General features: G+C 40.6%; 1 protein-coding gene across 1 annotated transcript; it reads left to right on the forward strand.

Annotated features, from left to right (window-relative positions):
* EAF1 (ELL associated factor 1) lies at positions 1-18926 on the forward strand (the record flags this gene model as incomplete). The annotated part of the gene is made up of 6 exons (XM_079538104.1): positions 1-100; positions 3301-3395; positions 5951-6087; positions 8919-9085; positions 17003-17233; positions 18880-18926. 6 exons carry the CDS (start codon positions 1-3, stop codon positions 18924-18926), a joined length of 777 nt encoding a protein of 258 aa, XP_079394230.1.
* Between the last annotated feature and the right edge of the window lie 2661 nt (positions 18927-21587).

Raw genomic sequence — 21587 nt, forward strand, 5'->3', positions numbered from 1 at the left:
ATGAACGGCTCGGCGAACCCGCTGGACAAGGAGGACCACCCGCTGCAGCTGGGCGAGAGCTTCGAGCGGCGGCCCAAGGCCTTCTTCCACACCATCCGCTGTGAGCACCGCCCTCCTTTCTCCTCCCGCTTAGCCTGGCCGCGTCTTTCCTCCCGCCCCTCCTGCGGACGAGCCCCCTGCCTTCGGCCCCTTCCCGCCGGGCTGCGCTGGGCTGTGGGCAGAGCGATGCCCCGCCGCCCTCCCGGGGTCCCTCCCCCCTGTCACCCCTCGCTCACTGCGGCTGTGCCTCCCCCGGCCCGTCCTTCTTCCTTCTCTCTGCGCCCGTTTCCCCCGTCAGCGTCCACCCCGTCCCACCCAGGGTCTCGGCAGGCAGTGGGGGTGAAGCTGGCGTGGTTGAATGCTGTCTGAAGTTTTCCTTGGATCCACCGTGAGTGGACGGTTTGCTGCTTGTGTTCCTTTATTCTTCTCCCTGATGGCACCGCGGGCCCGGCTCAAGGAGCCGCAGTTTGGATTTAAAGTTTGAATGGAGGTGGTTGCTGTCGTGGCACCACGACCCCTCCTCTAGTGATCTAGGTAGTAAATCACTTTCTGGGGAAGCGGGGAGAAGTGACTCAGGCTCACACGGTGTTGCCATATATGTGGTAACTCTGAAGAGTAAGAGAAGTGTTGAGGCATGGTCTCCAGCATTAACAGTTTTAGAATAACAGGAACAATCTGCCATTAAGTCGACAGAGACCACTCCAACTGTTCTCACGTAACATTGGGAGCGTTTTGTTTCATGTTAAGGAGATGGTTTTGGAGAGGAAAGAGCTCACTGCATTCCTCTGCTGGAATTCTGTTGGCAAAAAATTGCTATTTCATGTCCTAATCATTCCCAGGGAACTGCTACTTCATCCTTGCAACCTACTGTGGGGAACCTGCTTTAGCAGGGAGTTAGGCTTGGTCATCTCCAGAGCTCCCTTCTGACCCCTAGGATTCTGTGTGTAAATGAGAATAATGCTGAAGTTGTATTTTGGTCGCTTTGTGATTGGGTGGGGAATTTGTACGATTAATAATAGAGGTTTTTGTTACATGATGTGTAGTCCTGGGAGTGCAGTCTCGTGGTTGTGATGCGTAATTTGGTGAGATCTGAGCGAGAACTGAGGGAACAACTTTCTAGGTTGAGCTGTTCCTCAAGAAGATGATCAGCACTTGAAGCAAAGCCATTTCCCCAAACAAAAGCTTCTGCCTGCTTAAATTTTGCGTGGTTCCTCCCTCTGATCGTGCATAATTCCACCATGTTGAAGAATGCTGTACCATACGTTTGGTGTATGTAGCTGTTTACATATAGCACTGAATGCTTCTAGCCAGCTCTGCTGCACCAGCAAATCCCCATTTATAAATCAAAGATTTAAAATAGCCCGACCATCAAAGGAATGAGGATGCCGTCTGATAGTGGGCGAATTAAACCCAAGCTGTATCCAGATAGCAATGCGGTGTATTTCTAGAATGTAAAGTGCTTTCATAATCAAGTTCTCCAGGGGTTGCAGAGCCAAAGCACTTCAGGCTACAACTGAAAGAGTGTGTTTTTTATTTCAGAAGAGCTTTTAATGTGCTGTATTTTTAGTCGATGACATTCAAGTGAGATCTCTTTTGATTTTCTTTTTCCTAATGGTTGATCTTGATGATCTGTCTGGGAACTGAGCATTATATCATCCCTGTAATCCTCTTCATGCAAACTGCAGTGAGAGGATTTTGCAAGCTGGATTTGTCTCTTCCCCCTTAAAATGCTTTATTGTTTTCTGTGACGTTTATGAAATCCTGTACTGAAAAACTGGGTTTGGAAATGCATCTAAAAATATTTGACTTTTGGAAAAAGGATTGGGTTTTACAGCTGAAAAGGCATACGTGCACTCCATCTACAGCAAAACTAGCCGAGCATGCATGCCTAATGAGCTTTCTGAATGAAAGCAATTTGTTGTGTGTTTGCTTAGAGTAAGCGTATTTTACTTATACCTAAGAAAGGAGCATCATAGTGCTGTGTTTTTTCATTTAGTGACTGTGCCATTGAAACCCTTGATCCCTTTTTGGCAAAGACTGCAGCTCATCTACAGCTGTTTTGTTTTATTTAGCAAGCTTGCACATAAAGTAGGTGGGAAACAATAGCTAGAAATAGATTGCGCAGATGAATATGAAAGATGTGATTTGGTCTGGCAGTTAAGGCATGAGGATTAAGTCAAGTGTGCCTGATTCTGCTTGTTGTGCTGTCAAAGTGAAACTCAATTAGACATTAACGTCCCCTTAATGAGAATTTATTACAAGCTGTTTTCTTTCCCTGGCAAATGTGCTTTTCATAGTGGAATTGAAATTTAGTTTTTCTAAGATATTGATGTCTTAACTAATGCAGTAATTAAAAGTCTTGGTTGCAAATGTAACTGCACCTCTTGTATCCAGAGATGCTAGAATCGTATGGATGCCTGTTTAAAAGAAATACTTAGCTGTCTGATCTTATTTCATTTTGTCTAAATCCTCTGTCACAATGTTACAGGTTTTCAGGGCTCATCAGCATGACAGAATTACAGAGTGGGAAATACTTTGAAGTTAAAATGTTCTTAGTTCAAATAAATATGCTAAACACAAACGCATTACTTGGGGGAGAAAGCATTCCATACAGTGTGGCAGAAATTATTGAAAGTGGGGCTTTGTTTAGAGCAGCAGCAGTGTCTGACCTCAGTTATGCTCTCCATTCTCCATCTACAGCAGTTTTGGCCTTGTGTGGAGCCTGGTGAAATAACACCAGCACCTTTTTTTTCCCATAGATGGGAGCTAAGGTGTCTTCTCAAGTGGGTGTTGCAAAGGCAAGATGTCTGTTAGTAGTAAAAAATATCAGTGAGGTTAAATGAGCTGATCTCACTCAATTAGCCTTTGATATAGATGGAGTCCTCAGGTTTGGAGGTGGCAGGAGCCATAGAGTCCTGGGTCTGGGACCTGATACTCCTATGGGATGCTTGATACAGTTTTACACCTGTGTGCAACATCAAACATCAGGAGGAGCCTGCTTTTGGTCTTTCAGACACAGTCTGGTAATTTACTTCCATTTTTAAAAGAGAATTTTACATCTTTTACCATCAGGTGGCAGGAGCTGTGAATATGAACGAGGTTATACTGGTGTACTGTTCCACCCCTGGTGCAAGCCACTGTGTATTTTAGCATTTCCTGTAGCCACAATGAATGTGTGGTGCCTTTTTGCCGAGGAGAATTCTAAAAGCTCCAAATTCTGAAGATTCCAAGAGTCATAATCACAATTGTTTTCCTCCCTAGATGATTTTAAGCCGGCATCGATTGATACGTCTTGTGAAGGCGAGATCCAAGTGGGTAAAGGAGATGATGTAACAATCACTTTGCCACATATTCTGGTAAGAATGCTGACTGTGGTATTGAATGTATCCCTATTATTTGCAATGTAATTCCGTTCTGCCCTGTATGTTATTTTTTACTTGTTGGAAGAGGTTGGGCTCTTGTTGGAAGAGGTGGGCTCAGTGTTTGAGCAGCTAGAGTTACAGCACGTTATGCAAGGAAAGGACCGTGCAATTGAGTCTGTGTTAAGAGCCTTATTTGTAGGGCTTCAGTTGGTTCTTTTGATTCCTTCCTTCTTACTGTTACTTGTATAAAAGGACAACGACTTCTTTTAGCTGAAGCTCTCTACCTGATTTCCTTCCATTTTTAGTGCTACAATGTAAGGAATAGAAGCGGAGTAACTGTGGGTTTAGTCAGGATGTGCTGTTCAGAAGCTGAAGCTGGGCCTGTAGGCTTGTTTATTTCCTACACGCACAGATAGCACAGATGGTACCCTGCCTCTAGCTTTATCAATGGGACAGGGGGGAGTTTTCTAGTGAGCAACAATGAAGTAGTTTCCCATCCACTTCCTCCTTAAATTATGCCATAAATATCTACTTGATGAGACTGATGGTCAAACAGTAATAAAAAAAGTGTTAAAACTGTTTATAGATGTAGCTGTTTTGTCGTTGAAAGCTCTGTGGTTGCCTTACCAAAACAAAGCAAAAAAAAAAAACAAAAACACTTGCATGCTGGAACTGGATTTGTTTATTAGCTGAAAATAATGCTATGTGTCAAGCTAATAAACAAAATTCAGAGATACAGATAAGTTCGGTGATAGCAGGGCAGCACCAGTCACTTTGGAAGCCACATCTCAGATTCTTGTGGGACTGTTAATTCTAGCACATTGGTATTTTTAATCAGTAGCTGTTGGTACTGTGGTAATACTCCTGGTGAATAAGGCTTTAGCCTGCTTCCCCGCTCCTGCCTTTTATCTGGCTTTGGTCACGTTTGGAAGTTTGCCTGCTTTCGTTTGTGTATAGAAGTGGTGAGCACAGTAGTGCTGTTTGGGAGCAGGCAACGATGTGATTAATAGCCATGGTATTTACTTTTGATTGTCTGGCAACTGTGCTTTTCATTCAGATTTTGTACTGAACAACATTGCTTGTAATGCCCCTTTCCAAATCTTTCTTCTGATGAGTTTAATTTGATTGTATTCCTATGAGTGGCTTTCAGCTCACAGTGTGCTCCAGAGGGACGGGACCTAACTGCAGCCACTGTGTGTCTGTTGTTCCACAGAAGCACTGCTTATGCTCCTTAGAAACATGGAATATAATAAGAGGAGTGAAAAATTCTGAGGTCATTTCACTCTTACAAACATTACAGAATTTCTTGGTTCCTGCTTTGCTTCTGAGATGCGTGCCAGCTGGATGCAGATTCTAGCTTGTTTTTTGAAATTGCCTGATCCCTGAGGATGTCTCTGTTTGATGATTTGTTCAGTGGAGTTGGTTTCGTGTCCCTTGACTGCTTGGGTAACTTGAAACACTATTTCTACTTGTGGATTTAGCAGCTTTCATGTTTGATAAACAGTCATGTTTGGAGAAATGAAGAATCTCTGTTCTCAAGCATGAGAGTTTAGCAAACAGCTCTGGTTATTTTACCTGTTTCATCTATCTTCTGTGCTGTAATCAGCAGGATCTGGAAACCCTGTGTTAGGGATTACTTAGGTAGGGCTTAAATCTCTGCTCATTTTTCAGCCCAAATCAGAGTCTTTTGTGAGCTTAGAGGTCCCTGGTTCATAGAGTGGTGGCCAACAAACTTTGATCAGCTTTTGTTAAATTTGTTCTTTGTTTCCTGATTTATTTATCAACAGGGAACAGGCTTTGACTTTCAACTTGCTTTTTATTCCCTTAAATGTTATTTTCCTCGCTTAAATGTAGGAGTGATAAAAATGTAAAAGGCCTTTGAAGATGAGACTGTCATGAGACTTCGATGTTTTCTGAATCGTACCTGTACATCTTACAGTATCTTTGTTGGAAATTCTCCTTTCTCGCCCTTAATGTTCAGAAGCCATTTTAGATGGAAGCATATTCTATTTATTGGCAATGTTGGGAACAGGAATTTCATTCTGAATTGATAACATTTGATTGATTTGCTTTGCTACTCGGAATAAAATTTATTCCTGATTTTGTTTGCTTTCCTGCCATTAATGTGCAAAGATGTATATGAATAAACATTTGTAACATTTCTCTTGTATTGAATAGCTAGGTGTGTATTACAGTGAAATCTGAGGACTCGTAGCTGAGAACTTCTTTCAGTATGTCTTGTAATGTCCTGTTGTGATGCACATTAACGGCAGGAAAGCAAACAAATGTAAATAATGGCAACTATGGAGAAGGTGTTTCATCCCTGTTTAGGCACGTAGAATGGTGAAAGGCATAATGTTGCTATGAGGAAGCTGGTTCTACTGCATTAACTGTATTTTTCCCTTTTCATGAAAGTATTTTCAGTAGGAACTAACTATTATCTGCTTAGCCCCCTAGTCAGAAGAAACACAATCATTTGCCTTAGTGTTTATAAACTTTTAGATAGGGAAATGTAACCAAACAAAAATGTGCTCTTTCTTTGATACCAGGGTTCAACTCCTCCAATGACTGTTTTTAAAGGAAATAAAAGGCCGTATCAGAAGGACTGTGTGCTTATTGTCAATCATGACACTGGGGAGTATGTTCTGGAAAAACTCAGTAGCAACATTCAAGTCAAGAAAACAAGGTAAAGCTGGTGACTGGGCTGAGTTAATAGGATGAATTCTTGCTGAAGTTTCCTGCTCAGATGGTGTCTTTCAAACCTGAACTCGATTATCTTTTATTTTGGAATAATGTTTGCTTACTAAACCTTATCAGCTTTACACAGCCAGTTATCTTGCCTAAAAAAAACAAAAGTAGCTGTTGGGAGCATAAATCCAAGAGTAAAGAATTCGTAAATTTTCCACCGCTGGAAGGACATAATTATAGTTTGCAGTGAAGCATCTCTGACGATTTGAAGTTTTTGAAGCTGGCTGAAAGATGGAATGTGTTTCAGGAATCTCTGGTTAGTTGAAACAGATGATGAAAATAGTAGGCTGTCAAAAGAATTGTTGTGCTTTATGGGCTTGTTCCCTACAGCTTCTGTGGGAGTCATGATACTTTAATAACATACTATTCAGGAGCAAGAAATGCTTATCACTGTATTGGATCAGTGGCACATTGAGTGGAGCAAAAGTCCAAAGCTTCAACTTGAAAGGGGAGAAAAAAAAAAAAAAGAAAACTGAAGAAATAATGGTTGTGGGGTTTTGCCTGGAATTGCCAAGGCCAGAAATCTCTCTGACCCAATATTCAGACTTGTGCAAATGCTACAAAGTGAACAGCTGGAACGTTTTTAATAGTCTTGCTGTTCTGCAAGTGCCTGAAACCTTTGGATTCTGTTCTTTCAAAGCCAATGGAACACAGGATATTAAGATCTAAAAGCCGTTTCCTGAAGAAGCAGATCTTAAACAATTCTACAAGTATGTTACGTTTTTTTAAAGAAAAAAAACACTTCACTGCGCTGTAGAGCTTTTAGCTGCTACAAGTAACAGGAACGTGGGTTGCAGCTTATTAGGAATTGGATGGAAGTTTGCCAAAAACTACCTTGAGTTAAAAGTAAATGGATTGTAATGCTTCTCTGTGTCAGTAATGGTAACTCATCCATGTGTCACTCAAAGGTAAGACATCTTGTCCACTGGATAGGAGTGCTTACAGATGAGATTTAGATTCCCAGCAATTTAAATTCTGCTGATAATGCCAGATGAAGCTTAAGGCAGAAAGGAGCCAAGGAGTACCAGGAGAGCTTGTGTTCAGTATGCTGTTTAGGATACACTGAGTTTTGACTCTGTTAAGGTTTAAACATTTCAGCTTTTCTTAAGCAGAGGCAGGGGAAAAAAAAATTGGGGATCTATGTTTTGAGGAATGGTGATTTTTTTATTTTTTTTTTTATTTTTTTATTTTTTAAGTCCTTCAGTATTCTATCTCAGAAGTGGCTTTTTTTTTTTTCATGGCTACTTGGATTTTAACAACCTGTGGACAGTGTAGGAGCAGAGTTTTTAGTGTGAACATCGTGATTACATTCCTAGAGGATAAACTGCATTTTGTCTACATATGGTCTTCTGTAGTTCTAAGAGCATAATTAATACTGGAAATGGTCTTTTGCTTTTACCTTTCACATGAGGTAGTGAGCATGTCCCCAGATCTCCACTTCTACTCTAAATCATAGAACAAATCATGAATCTTAGAATGGTTTGGGTTGGAAGGGACCTTAAAGCCCACCTGCTGTGGGCAGGGCAGCCAGCCATCAGACCAGGCTGCCCAGGGCCCTGTCCAACCTGGCCTTGAGCTCCTTCAGGGATGGGGCACCACAGCTTCTCGGACAGCTGTGCCTCACTATCCTCTGAGTAAGAATGTCTCATAAATGTCTATGTAAAGTGTACTGCTGTCATACGTAAAGGCTGTATTTCAGTAAGGAGGAGGTGGCTCTGTGCCTAGTTTTTGTGGCTTCACCGGTGATTCACTGTAGCACACACATTCTTTAATTAGTGCTAAATGCAGTGGGTCAGATACCAGAAGATGTTTAGGTGAAGTCCCAGGAAGTTCCATATGGGCTAGTTTAACTTGTTTCTGTGTGGGAAGAGCTTACAGGCACAAAGTGTCACATTATGGAGCTGGGACCCTCTTGAACCAAAACTGAGCTCTTATTATACACATAAACTGTTTCCATGCTGTGCTACATACAGACATATTCCCAAAGGCTTTGTTGCTGTGTGATAAATACACTCCATACTTTAACCTCACTGTAGTGTGACACAGAGGGACCTGAGTATGTTTTTTCTTCCAAGGGTATTGACTGTTCTACAGTCCGAATAACGCCATTGATTCAGAAAAGGAAATAACACCTCATTGGGATTGATCAGCTAAGCATGGCATTATCCTGTAGACAATTTCCCACTAAGGAAACATATTAAACTGGTTTTTTGGTGGTTTTTTTTTTTTCTTCTAAGGGATAATAGTAAGTGAATGAAAAATGAGAAATAAATGCTTTCATGCTGTATTTATCAGCAAAACAGATTGCTCCAGTCAGGTTGACCTCTGAGAGAGTTCAGTTTGAGAATGTACAATTGCAAGTGAGAAAAACATTTATTTTGCTGTGGTAATGTTAAGCAGGATTTTGTTATGAGTGATTTTTTTTTTTTTCATATGGTTGATTTAAACTAGTGTGGTTGCTGATGCTTTTCTAAAATTACAAATATTGATTGCTAAATGAAAACCTTTATTATTCTTCAGCTTGTGAATTTGGCACCGCTGAGACACACCTGGGTTTGAAAATGCATTTTTTTTAAGGATGTTGCAGTAGGCATATTTGCTGCCAAAATCATGTGTTACATACAGAAACCTGTCACTCACTGCTCAGCTTAATGAAACAACATAGAGTGCTGTTCAAAGGAAGTCACACATCATGCATTAGCACAAGGATATTGAAAAAGCTGAACACAGATGCACAGTAGTGCTCAATGTCTCTGATTGTTGTTTCAGAGCAGAGGGCAGCAGTAAAATCCAAGCCCGAATAGAACAACAGTCTGCCCGAGCATCTCAACCTCTTCCACAGTTCAGAGCCCCAACCAAGCCAGCAACTGGACCTAAAACTTCTCCTTTGAAAGATAATCCTTCACCTGAGCCTCAACTGGATGACATTAAGAGAGGTAAAGAAGGGTGTGTGACTTCTGGGTTTGGATTGTTTTTCTTCTTTTTAATAAAAATTATGACTTACAATGTATAAAAACGTGTTAGAATGTTCAGGGATTAGAAGCTGGTTCTTTACAATTGGTTTGTTGTCTTATATCTCATCTTAAAGATGAATTATCTATTCTCTTCTGCCAGCATATAGCTATTTATACTGCAGTGTTTTCTGGTATGAGAGAGCTTCCTCCTTGTAAATAACTTTCTTTCTTCCAAACTATTTCTCTGATATGGAAAGACAACAAAAGAAGTGTGAATTCAGAAGATAGAAGTTACTGCAGCTGAATGCTAGACAGGCTGAATGGGTGTTTTAGACAACGGTGACAGCTGCTGATCCAAGATGTAGTGAGGCAGTCAAGTAGCTTGGGGTTAACCCTGTGTAAAGCAAGGTCAGAACCATTTAGCAGGAAGGCTCAGTGACTGTGTCCTCATTACAGGAACTGGAGTCTGTGCCATGTCAAGCAGTGCTAGTAGGGGAAGGATGAAGGAGAGAACAAGCCAACTGCTTCCAATACCATGGCTCCTCTGTAGCTTTTATCACACCTGCCATATAGTGCTGTACCTGCTCTTCAAGTGTCTTGAAGCACTTCGAGGGACTGTTGCCTCAACTGTGTCTCCTTAGGCAATGTATTGTCTCAGTGTTTCACTGTGGGCTCACTTTCTTTGCCCAAGTCCTTCCTTTCATGCTGGAGTTATTTTGCTGCAGTTAATACTGTCAGAATGAGGAAGATCTTAAATTGAGATTTTTATTTGGTTATCTTAGGTTACTTATCTGGCACCAGACACAATTACATTCTTTTTAAGGCTGTTCTTTCTCCTAGTGTTTTCTTTTTGGATCTCTTCCCTTATCCCATATAGCTACTTTTGCCTTTAGACTTAGCCTATGTTAATTTCCCAGTCTGTGTTGATTATTAGTGGGGCTTTTTTTTGTCTTTTCAGTTCTTGATAATCACTAAGTGACACTTTTACAGCTGAGCTGTCTGTGTGTCTGTATAGGTGCTGACTGGTTTCACTCTTTCACAGCAGTAATATTTTCAATACCTGGATGCTGGTCAGCAGACAGAATCGAAGTCTGAGAGTTTGTTAGCTACAGTTCCCTTAGCTGCATTGCCATTTTTATTTCCCGTGTAATAGGTAAGGAGAAAGCTATCAGGTTATATATCAATTTAAAAACTGAATCAGTTGTAAATTTTAAGTGTCTTTATATATAATGTATAATCAGATACTTAAAATAAGGGGGGGTGCTCTTCTGCATATACATGGCAATTGGTAAAGGTCATGTTTTTACAGCAGAACAATTATGTTTGTCTGTTGTGACATCTGTACTGCAAAAACTATTTTCTAGCAGTCTAAAAATATGTCACATCATTCAGAACTGTTATAGTTTTGGAGTTTTTTGCCACATGATTGTCTTCTGTTGGAAAGTACCTCCAAACAAATGATCTATTGAGTTTGGTTTCTAAAATCAAACTAAAGAACACCTGACTTGTACTAAAAGTAGAGTGTTGAATTGGTATTTCATAGAGAGAATCTTTAAAGGCTGAAAAGAAAGAGGGAAAATACCTGGGCAGTTTGCTTTCTGCTTTCACTATGTGCTCTTTCTATTTTTCTAAGCATTTCTCAACCTTTCAGCACTTACTGTCACTTCCACCATTGATTATCTAGAGCATGCCTGTCCAACCTTTCAGTTTGCCTGGGCCGCATTGCATGAAGAGGAATTGTCTTGGGCTGCATATAAAATACACATATAACATAATTAATATTATATAAGTGAAAAACTTCTTTTATTTTTATATATTTGTATTAAAACTAAAAAGGGCAACAGAAACATAAAACTAGTGGATTTTATAAAACTACCTTCGTGTTGTGAAACTAATGCATCAGTGTCTGGTTTGATGACAGTGGTTGCAATTCTCAGTGAGTTCTCCATGTGTCCATCACAGATTTTTTATCTAATTTTACTCTTCCTGTGCTTCATCCTTGAAAATATTTGTTCACAACTGTACGTACAGCCAAAAAGCAGTGATGTGAACAAGGTGACTGTGAAGCAAGGGGTATTTCTCTCTGATCAGATAGAGCTTATGAAGGTTTAGAAAAGAGACATGATTAAATTTTGTCTTCAAGTTGAATGTCTGACTGTAATTCTATATATTTCATTTGAAAATTCACTGGTTATACAATTCTGTTGGTTGAAAATGGAGTCACAAATACACACATACACACAAAGGTGATTTTTTTTTTTTTTTTTTTTTTTGCAATCTTGAAACCTATTTTCAAACTTTTATCAAAACAGAAAGCACAGCTGCGTATTTTTCAGTGTTCACAGGACTGTATTTAGCCAATATATCAAAATGCATAAAATTATTTGCCATTACTTGAGCTTGCCATAGTTTAAGTCTCATTTGGAATGCTACTTTGGTTTGAAACATAGAACAGATAAGCTGGTTTTCACCTTGAAGACACATGTTTAACTCATTAAAATGAGCAGCCAAATCCACATGAAAAAACCAAATCACCCAACTGTTTCATACTTCTTGTGAACTTTTTGAAACGTTGAAAATTACAAAACTTGTCAGCACTGCATGAGTATTGCGGGTATTTCTTCCAAAGAGAACATGTTAACTTATTAAATAACTTTACAAAATAACACAAGCCCAACTTCAGTAATGAAATAAGAAAATTTACATGTCTGCTTAATAAAACACGCGTCTTCACAGGCACACACAGGGGTAGGTGGGTTAAAATATTGTTGTGGCCAATGACTGCATTATGCCAAGTGGCACGACACGTGTCATGTGCAACACATGCAGGTTTCAGTTCACCTGTGTGTGTGGTGGTGCAAAAGGCAGTCAGCCCTGCGCTGTGCCCTCTGCACTGTTCCACTATTCCCTGCTCAGTTTGTGTTTGAGCCTCGTGCAATCGACTCATGAGAAGTATCTGTAAAAATCAAAGAAAAACATTAAAAGTTTACAATCTTATGGGGGCTCATTACTGGCTGCCCCAGGCTGTGTGCAGCCTGTAGGTTGGACACACCTGATAGAGAGCATCAGCATTACTAAACCATCTACTAATGAGAAAGTACTTGGCAAAGGTAGGGCTAAAGTGGCACCATTGTATAACAAAAACAATTAAGAGAACTTAAATGCAGAAGCTGTAAGATAGTCTCCAGTCCTTTGATGTGTATCTTTATGGTTAAAGACTTTTAAGCTGTGAAAAGATTGTGTTCTTTCCGTTCAAGCAGTGGCTTTTCCTGTGGTTGAATTAACTCTGGTGTATGAAACAACAAACGTAAAGATGAAATTCTATGCTTCTTCTCTAATGGACATAGCACAGAACTTAAAATCCTCACAGGAGGTCATTGAAAACATTGCTGTGGCACTATGACTCTCCCTGCTCCCAGTATGCCCTATTCAAGGGTGTGGTAAGACACAGCCCTTGTGATGTTTAACAGTAGTTTTAAGCCAAGCCCAGTGTAGGTTTTTGCTTACCTCCACTACCCTCAGCTGTGCGTTCCTTCAACTCCCCATAAGAATGAGCTGACTTCTAGGTGACTTCCAGATGACTTCCAGGTCAGTCAGTCCTTGCATCCATCCTTTTTTGCAGCTGTCCAAATAGCAGTGCTTGAGGACAGAGGCAGAACACATGGGAGTTAAACCAGTCCTTTGTGCAGGCAGAGAGGCCTTTGGGAGGCTGTCTGTAGGGTCCTGCACTAGAAGAGTCTTTTGCTGTGCAAGCTTTTATCTTGTCCTCCTGCATGAAAGGAGGAACAGAGAGGGTAAGAGCTTATTCTTTTGAATACGTGGCTACTTATGATCAAAAATCATTAAGCAGTGAACATTTGCAAAAGTGCAACATGATAGCCATTTGTGTACATGAGATTACTGCCATTCATGAGACGTATTTGACCATGACAGAGATGTTTTAATTAATATTGACATAATTAAAGCACGCATTAACGAAAGAACCACATAAACGTATATCTGGTTTGGAAACTATAGATTCAATGCTTAAGAATCTGAGCAGGTATTATTTATTTAAAAGGCAGCTGTAGTCTTGTAAGTATTATGCCACAGAACAGTATTTGTCTCTCAAGGACTTCTCCACCAAAATTGTTGCACTTCACTGTGAAGTACTGCCTCTTCTAGCTGCCATCTCTGCATATTCAAAATGCCAAAATCAAGATGATTTCTCTCCAGCTTGCATACCATTATTAACAGCAAGTAGTCTGCTATGAACATACAGCCTTATTCTCCCTAATGCTGAGTGACATTATTTCCAAAAGCCTGTGGTAGTCTTGCAGCCCAAGGTTAGGGCTTTAGTTGAAAATCCTGCGTGGCCTATTTGTTTTGAATGAAGAGGCAAGAACCTTTAGCCACAATTACAGGAAGAGATTAGGGCCTTTGGTATAAAATACACACAGAAAAGAGCCCTGCTGAGAAAGGCTGTTGAATTATTATTTTTTTTACTTTTAAAAACTGCATGGACTATCAGTATAAAACAGTAAGCCATTTTCTTTTCCTGAAAGTAAACCTGCAGCTGTAACATTCCAGATGCAAAAGATTCCCCTGGCAATCTCAGCCTTTTCAGATGATGTAGATTCAATTAAGGCAAATGCTCAAAAGTACACTGTGTGAAAAGCTTTCTTAAAGCTAGCTGCTGCACATCCTGACTCTTGTCATCTTTTAAGCCTTAAAGGCTCATCAGCATGAGGAGCTTGATCTTGAGGAGCAAAAAGTGGTCTAGGAAAGGTCTGATTTTTTTTTCATTGTTCAGCTTAGTGTATAGGTACAGGTATGTACATGCATAGCTATTTTAACTGGAGGCATTGCAAGGAAGCATTTAGCTGAGGCTTCCATACCTGTAACTGCACTAAGCATGACAGGCAAATTGAAAAATGCAGACTCTGACATTTTTAAAGCAGGCCATTTTTTCCTGCAAGATTTTGGAGTCATCGTTGGCTCAGCCACAGTAGTGTAAACAATGACTTTTTTCCTCATCTTTCCAGAGAAAAGACATTTAGAATTGTAGACTCAAGGAGCTAAGAGACAAGGCACCTGGAAGGAAGTAGAACAGCCTCTCTGAGGCAAATGTTGATTAGAAAATGGCGTTGAGCTGAGTTTCCATCCTTAACCACTGTCACTGATAACACACATACCTTTGCAGTCCTTGCCCTTCATGGTGTTGGTGGTGTTATGATTTATCTGTGTGTGTGCTTTACCTTACTGCTTCAGCCAAGATGTCATCCCTTTCCCTCCTTGTATCCAGAGCTCTCATATGGGTTTTTCCAGGTCTCTTCCTTCCCAGCAGAAACCTCCCAGTGCTGCTACTCATCTCTGTGTTAGCTAGGTTAATTTTATTTTCCCAACCACCAGCTTGCATCACTTCCTTCCTTCATTTCTCTCCTCACCTACCATACTGAGTTCAAACTCCTTGCTAAGACTTTTTGTTTTCCTTCTTTAGTCTTGGAGAGCACTTCCTATTGCATCCTTTCCCTTTCAACACCCATTTCTCTTGGATTGCTTCACCATCCTTTTCTGATTCTTATTTTCCCACTGTTTTGTAAGCTGCTTTCTGGATTGGTATGTTCTTTCCACTTCTACATACCAAGACACTCCTTTTTGACCATAGACTCTACCTCAGTAAGTACTGTAATTCTCACTCACTTTTCTATAGACCTATTTATTGAATCTTCTTGCTTTGTGGACTGCAGTCTGTATGTGGTTGTGCTTGCTGCAATCCAGAATATTGTAGCAAAGTGTTAGCAACACTGTAACTTACAGCTAATGATTCTTATCCTTATTAAAAGTATGCGGAAATTTCATATTGTGAAGCTAGGAAAAAAATATTTAAAGGGAAAGTGCTTTTATTCCTGTTTACTTCTCCCCTATGTCTTTCTTAGCCTTGAACACAGAGAACATTTATCATTTGAAATATTAAATAAGGGTAGGTAAGAACACCGACTTAACAGCACTAATTTTTACATGTAGCAGATTCCAGCCATGAAATGGATTTGTAAAGCTTGTAAGACTCTGTTGGGAAGGACTGAGAAAGTCATTACAGTACAAAATAACAGCTTCTGTTGGCCTAATTGCATATTTTTCCCCCCACTTCCAATGGTCTCTCATGCTATGTCTTAATGATGAAAAGGTAAATTTTGCCTGGCATACTAATAAAGCACAAAAACCACAGTTGATCTAGTTGGGGATCTCACTTCAGAAAGTAGATTTGAGGAACAACCTCATTATCACTAAATACCCAGCTGGAGTTAGTAATACACTTGTTCTCTTTCAATATGCCTTCCTTGTCTCTAATTCAATATAGCTATAGCACTTGAAATTGAGCTCTGAACTTTGAAATTGAAAAGTAGCAGCTTCAGAACAGGCAACGGAAAAGTTAATTTCTGAAAGCAATACCTGCTGAGCTGGGGGAACTCCTGCCAGCAAATTATGTGGAGGCTGAAAACTTAGCTGTTACACTGAAGTGTTAAGCAGCCCAAGGAAAACTGATCTTATTAAAAAACAGAAGAGTTCCAGTTGTTCGCATTTACTTGTGCGTGGTCTGAAGACAGTAAGAATTAAAACTGTGCCATTTTTACATGAAGGAGGGACTTGCTTTGTATGCTCTGGTTATGCCATATCAGGAAGATGTCCCTAGCTCAGGAGTTGTGCTTCATCTCAGTCTGAGTAACTCTCAAGACTGATCTAAGGTTAATTACTCCTAGTGTCAGTTCTCCATTTGTTGGGTAGGCACAATTGTGTTTCTGTTGTCTCTTCTTTCATCTTCTTTTCTTTAGCCCTTAAGTTGTCCAGGATAAGCACTGAGTTCTTACCTTGTGGGTGTAGAACTGCTAGCACAATGAGAGCCTAAATTTTGATGGTTCCTTATACTTTGAATAACACGTGTGAATATTGTTCCTTCCTGGAAACCTTCCTACATGAAGTAAGTAGTTAGATACTCAGCTTTGTGCATAGATACAGGAAAAAAAATATTCCTCTAACAGGGTTTGTAATTACAACAAATTTAACAACGTGGAATGGTTTGTGACTTACCTTAAGGTCTGCATAGTAACTGGTTGGTCAGCCAGCACCAACTTTTGCTGATGAAGCTGTCATGCTATTCCACTATTTCTTTATGCTGGTAACCATAAAGTGAGGTGTGACTGACTTGAATAACTTCCCAGTTTCAGAGCAGTCCGTTTTCCATGGCTACTCATTGGCTCTATGGCACCACTGTCACTACTCTCCAGTGTGTGAAGGTTCTCATCTGTTCTTGCCTGTCCCACTGCTAAGTTACCTGATGTCATTTATCTGTTTCCTGAGTTTCTTTAAAATGAGCTGTGTGACTTTGTGCTGGAGCAGTTTCATACACTCTTAAGTCAAAGCAGCTTCTGTTGTGGTCATATGCCTATGCTTTCTCTCTCTCTTTGCATTTACCAGAAGCCTAAATGTCACTGACTTCTACCAGAATTTAGAATCCTGCATATTTAAATGCTTTAAAAGAAAAAAAAAAGAAAAAGGGCTGGCTTTTGGCCTGTAAGGCTCATTGAGAAAATGTGTTTAGTTTGTATTTAAAGCAAAAAATCTTATGGGAAAATAATGAAGCAAGAAGTACTTTCGTAAGTGTAAAGTTTATAAGTAATAATAACAGAAATGAAGGTTTTGTGGCACTAAACTTTGCTGTTCTTCTAATTCAGCTGCAACAACTGGGTTGAAAAAATGTCGGGATGGTTTGTTTCTTCTTTCCTGATTCTCTCTTTTTCATATGAGCTATTTTGATGTTATAAATTGTACTTGACTAAACTATTGCATTTTCGTATTCTTTTCCCAAATTCCATGAGGCTTATTCATGGTTCCAACCAGATCAGTGTCCTTTTATTTCAGAGCTGAGAGCAGAGGTTGAAATTATTGAGCAGATGAGTAGCAGCAGTGGAAGCAGCTCATCGGACTCAGAAAGCTCATCTGGAAGCGAAGATGAAAGCTCCAGCAGTGAGGGGGAAGAGCTAGCACATGTTTCCCCTTCCCAGCCACCTCACCAGCAGTATAACAATAGGAATGCTGTTGCTAACGGCACCAGCAGGCCACAAGGAAGCAATCAGCTCATGAGCACGCTCCGTAAGTAAAGCTTCTGTCTTATTACTCTGGAAAGCTGCTTGAGACACTTATCTAGCGTGTTAAGCTAGCTTCATGAAGTACAGTTTGCCCAACAGTAATCCCAAAGAGGTGCAATGGCTGAAGTATGTGTACAGGTGTTTTGTTTTTTTTTTTAAGAGAAGGCTGAGACGTATCTGAAGCTGTGGAGATTGCTTCAGTCTGGTCTGAAACCTGTGGGCATCAGCATGGTGGCCCCTGTTGACCATGCTGAGTCTCGATTCAGGCCTCCAAGTAGAAAGAGTGAACAGCAGAACATTAGTGCAGGTGGACATGGTGCACTGGAGGGTAAGAATTACTGTAATGTGAAAACACGGATTAGGCTTTACGCTGGATCAGGTTCAGTGGACTTAAAATACTACATTTATAAGAAACCATAACTTATTTATCATAATTTATTTTAAATTTCTCCTGAGGCATGTTTGAGTGCATCTCTTGCAATCCACAAAAAGGGAACTGGTAGAGTTCAAATGCAGATAAATGTAGGGTTTCCAGCTTCAGGACAAGTTTAGGTATTATACAGATGATACTGAAAAGGCTTGCTGGTAAACTGGCAAAGGCAGACAGTGTTCCTGACAGTAGCGAATGCCTGAGGTAGCACTTGGGTGCAATCCAAAGTTCAGCAAAGTCAGCAGGACTCCTTCCATGTCCCTGTTTCTGTTGGTGAGCTGCCTCTTCCCTGCTTCTTTTGGGCTGCAATACTGCAAAAGTTACTCCAGGAATCTCTGACCCATGTAGGATTTGGGAGCTGTTGAGGCAGCTCCTCTTTTTTTGTGCAGTGATTTCTGCCCTGATTAATATTGACTATTCAAGTCACTGGTGACCGTAACTCAAATTTCCCCAAAAGAGGGAAAGAGATGAAGAAATCCAAGGTGTAGCTGTTGCAGGGCTGCTCTGCAGAGGACTTGTGTTTGGGACAGCATCTTGGAAGAGCACCCATAGGGCTGGGTTCAGTAACCAGAACTCAAGCGTGATTATTGCACGCTTTTACCCCATCCACTTCCCCAGGTTACAAGTGCTCTGCAAGACAGGCTCTAAGACTGTCGCTTTGATCCACTTCCAGTCCTTCCTGTGTTAGATCTTTGCTCCTTGGAGGGCTGCCCTTGGCCTTCCTTAACCTTCATGTCCTGTATCAGCTGATTTCAGCCAGTAGCTTTGACATTATTTCTGGCTCTAACATTATTTCTGGCTTACTGACATGTGGAGACCTTACATTGGTTACCCAATCTGCCTTAAAACAACAAAGTCTATTTTAATAAGGTCAAGAAAGCCAGTGAGTTCCTCAATGCCTTGTTCTAGAGCTGTATAGAGGAGCTTGGTGGGTGGATGCTGTGGGATGCCTTCTGCAGCTGCTAGCAAAGGGAGTGCTGTCCTCCCACTGGGGAGCAGATTACGTGGCTGTGTCGGACCTGGATCAGGGTGTGTATGAACCCTGTGCAGTTCTTAATGCTCTTGGGCATGGTGAACAACTCCCTTAAACAGAGATGACGTTTGCATTCAGTTCTTGTGCTTATTTTTATCTTGTAGTGTACATGTGGCTGTACTTTGGTTTGATTGCAATTAAATGTGCCTACCCACTTCTTGTGTTTTGTTGTTTTTGTTTCCCATAGGAAATGACTTGCAGTTGAGTGAATCTGGGAGTGACAGTGATGACTAGAAGCTGAGCTTTTCCTGCTTCTCTTACATATACATGAAGAACTAAATTACCTTGAAGTGATCATATTGCTTACAAAGAGGATCTGGCACAGGAATACTTCCACATGTTGAATTTTAATAGAAAGAATGTGTAACTTTGTAAAATATCAGATGTTGAGGGCTGTTTTACTTTGCAAATTGAGTGTATATTTTGTGTATATTCTTATTCTTTAAAAGCTTTACATAGGTGTGTACAGTGGGGAAGCCAGTATATGCCCCTGTGTTCTTATCTGTTCATTATTTGTAAGCTTAACATGTAACTTCATCATGTCATCCGAAAATTTCTTATTTGTAGGAGATATTCAGTCCATAGTGGAAGATATTCAGCCCATTGTGTCTTTGTTGGGGGGCTTTTGTAATATAGGGTGAGTGCGTGCCAACAATGAGTTTAAAAAAAAAAAAACAACAACAACCATGCAGAACCTAGAGTGTGCACTGAAGTGGGACTGTTATAAATTAAGCATCAACACTAAGTTGATTTATTTGATTTGGGACTTTTCTAATGTGTTTTTATTGCTATTTATGATTGATTTAAAGGACATACTTTTCAATAGTTGGAAAGGATAAATCATAAAACCATGTTTGTCACAAACCTTGCTGCACCAGTGCCTTATAAGCAGGTCTTTAAATGGAGCTTCCTGCCACCTCTCACATAGGGAGCAATACTGAAACCTCTTCAGATTGCTTTTACAAAGAAGAGCTATATTTCACATACAGGTCAGCTGTGCTCTGAGGGCAGCTACTCTAGCATGATATAGGATATACGTCAGTCACCTGAGCACATCCAAGTAAGATCCAGATCAGCATTTTCTCATGCAAATAAAGCACCTAATTTAATTCAGACATTTAGTCCTAGAAATACGTAGGAGCATGATTGCCAATGAAATTGCAGTGTCACAAATAGGAGATAATGGACTTGCTGAAATGGTAAGACCCAGAGCCTTGTTTGCAGTTTCCTAAAGGATGCAGAAAGAGGAGATGACGAAGCAACTGTGAAACAGCACGAGCCTTTCTCCCACCACAGCTTCCAGGTAGACTTTAGTCCATACTGTTTGTTGGATGTGATCTCCGTGCTTGGCAGAATTACACAGAGCAAGAAATGTTTGCTTACCATGAAATTCACCCCTGTTTAAGGGGGCTTAAAGGGTGCTCAGCTGGATTATCATTAACTTCTTGCTCTGATGGAAATGAGTTCCAGGGCAGCCTCTTAATCTTGAGCACAAGGCTTTTTTAAACCCCAAATTCAAGTGATGTAGGCTGAGTGACACTGCAGTTGTGGTGTAATCCAGTTGGAATTAAACTGGATTGGATGCCTCTCCATTCTTTAATGTCTGCTTTGCACTGCTTTTGTCTGATAGTTTGTGTTGTAACTCCTGTTTGTTTACCGAGCTCTTTCCTTTTTTTTTTAAGGTATCGAAGAGCAGATACTTGTGTCATTGGAAGGGAGATTTTATTAAATGGTTTATTTTTTTGCATTCGATACATATTCAGGCATATTTTTGCATTACTGTACATAACGTTTAAAAATAATTGTTTTTTTTAAAGTGTTTTATGATGTGGGTACATATTTTAACATACAATTATGAAATACACTGATGTAAAGCCACAGCTGATGTGATTTGTTTGGGGTTTTTGGTTTGTTTTTTTTTTCTCCTATTCTTCTTCTGTGAGTAAATGTGCTCACAGTATTACTGCTTGTGCTTAAAAGAAAAGCAGCAGTGAGACGTTTTCTTTGCCTCAGTCATTGGCTGCATATACACTCTAAAATCCAGGACACGTCATAGGAAGTTTACTAATTATGTATGAATAAAATACATGGAACTTAAGAGGATAAGACAACAGTGGGCTGCACTGATTTGAATCACCACTTCAACTGTGGTTTAAATCAGCAAGCAGGAAAGCTTTATTCGCAGTCAGTTTCTGCCTTGCTTTGTGTTTGTACTCAAGGTCATGGTTTATGGTTACCTCCCATTTCCTCCCCTCCAACCACAGCAGCATATTTCCATGCAGATGCCGATCGCTGCTACATTTCAGCCACCCTTTGTGTCCCCTGGAGGTGTGTTGTGTCAGGATTGCAGCTTGTGAGCATTTCAGCCGCGTGCCGCGCTCCCAGGCTGCGACAAATGGCTCCCATTGGGCTGGTGAGAAACGTGGCGGCCCACAGCTTGGTCATGGCTGTAGAGCAGTCCCTGCCTGTGTGGGACCGGCCTGTCCCCTCCCTCCCACTATCACAAGTGGCTCCAGGCATCTCCTCCCTGAGAAGCTTTCTAGAATGTACCCTGCCCACAGGTACGTGGTGTGTCTGATGGAGGTCAGCCCTGTGGAAACATCGGTGGGCAGCTCGTAGGGCAGAGAAGCCAGCCGCCCCCTCGTTATGTGTCCTTTAATGAACGTCAGTGTTAAAGCTATTGCCAGCCTGATGTTTTGATGGGCTTCCAAAGTTTGATGTCTTGTATGCTGAGGAGCCCTAAATGTTACTTATCTGTTGTTGGTGATTTGCAGCGAGTTCTATTCGGATGGAAATGGGAATTGAAGTAACTTGCAGAAAAGTGGTTATTTAGAACTCTTTGAGTTAGTTGACTGGGGATATATTTAACAGGCTAGAGAAATAAATGGGCTAAAA

This window comes from Tetrao urogallus, assembly GCF_951394365.1.
Source record: "Tetrao urogallus genome assembly, chromosome: 7".
NCBI lineage: Eukaryota > Metazoa > Chordata > Aves > Galliformes > Phasianidae > Tetrao > Tetrao urogallus.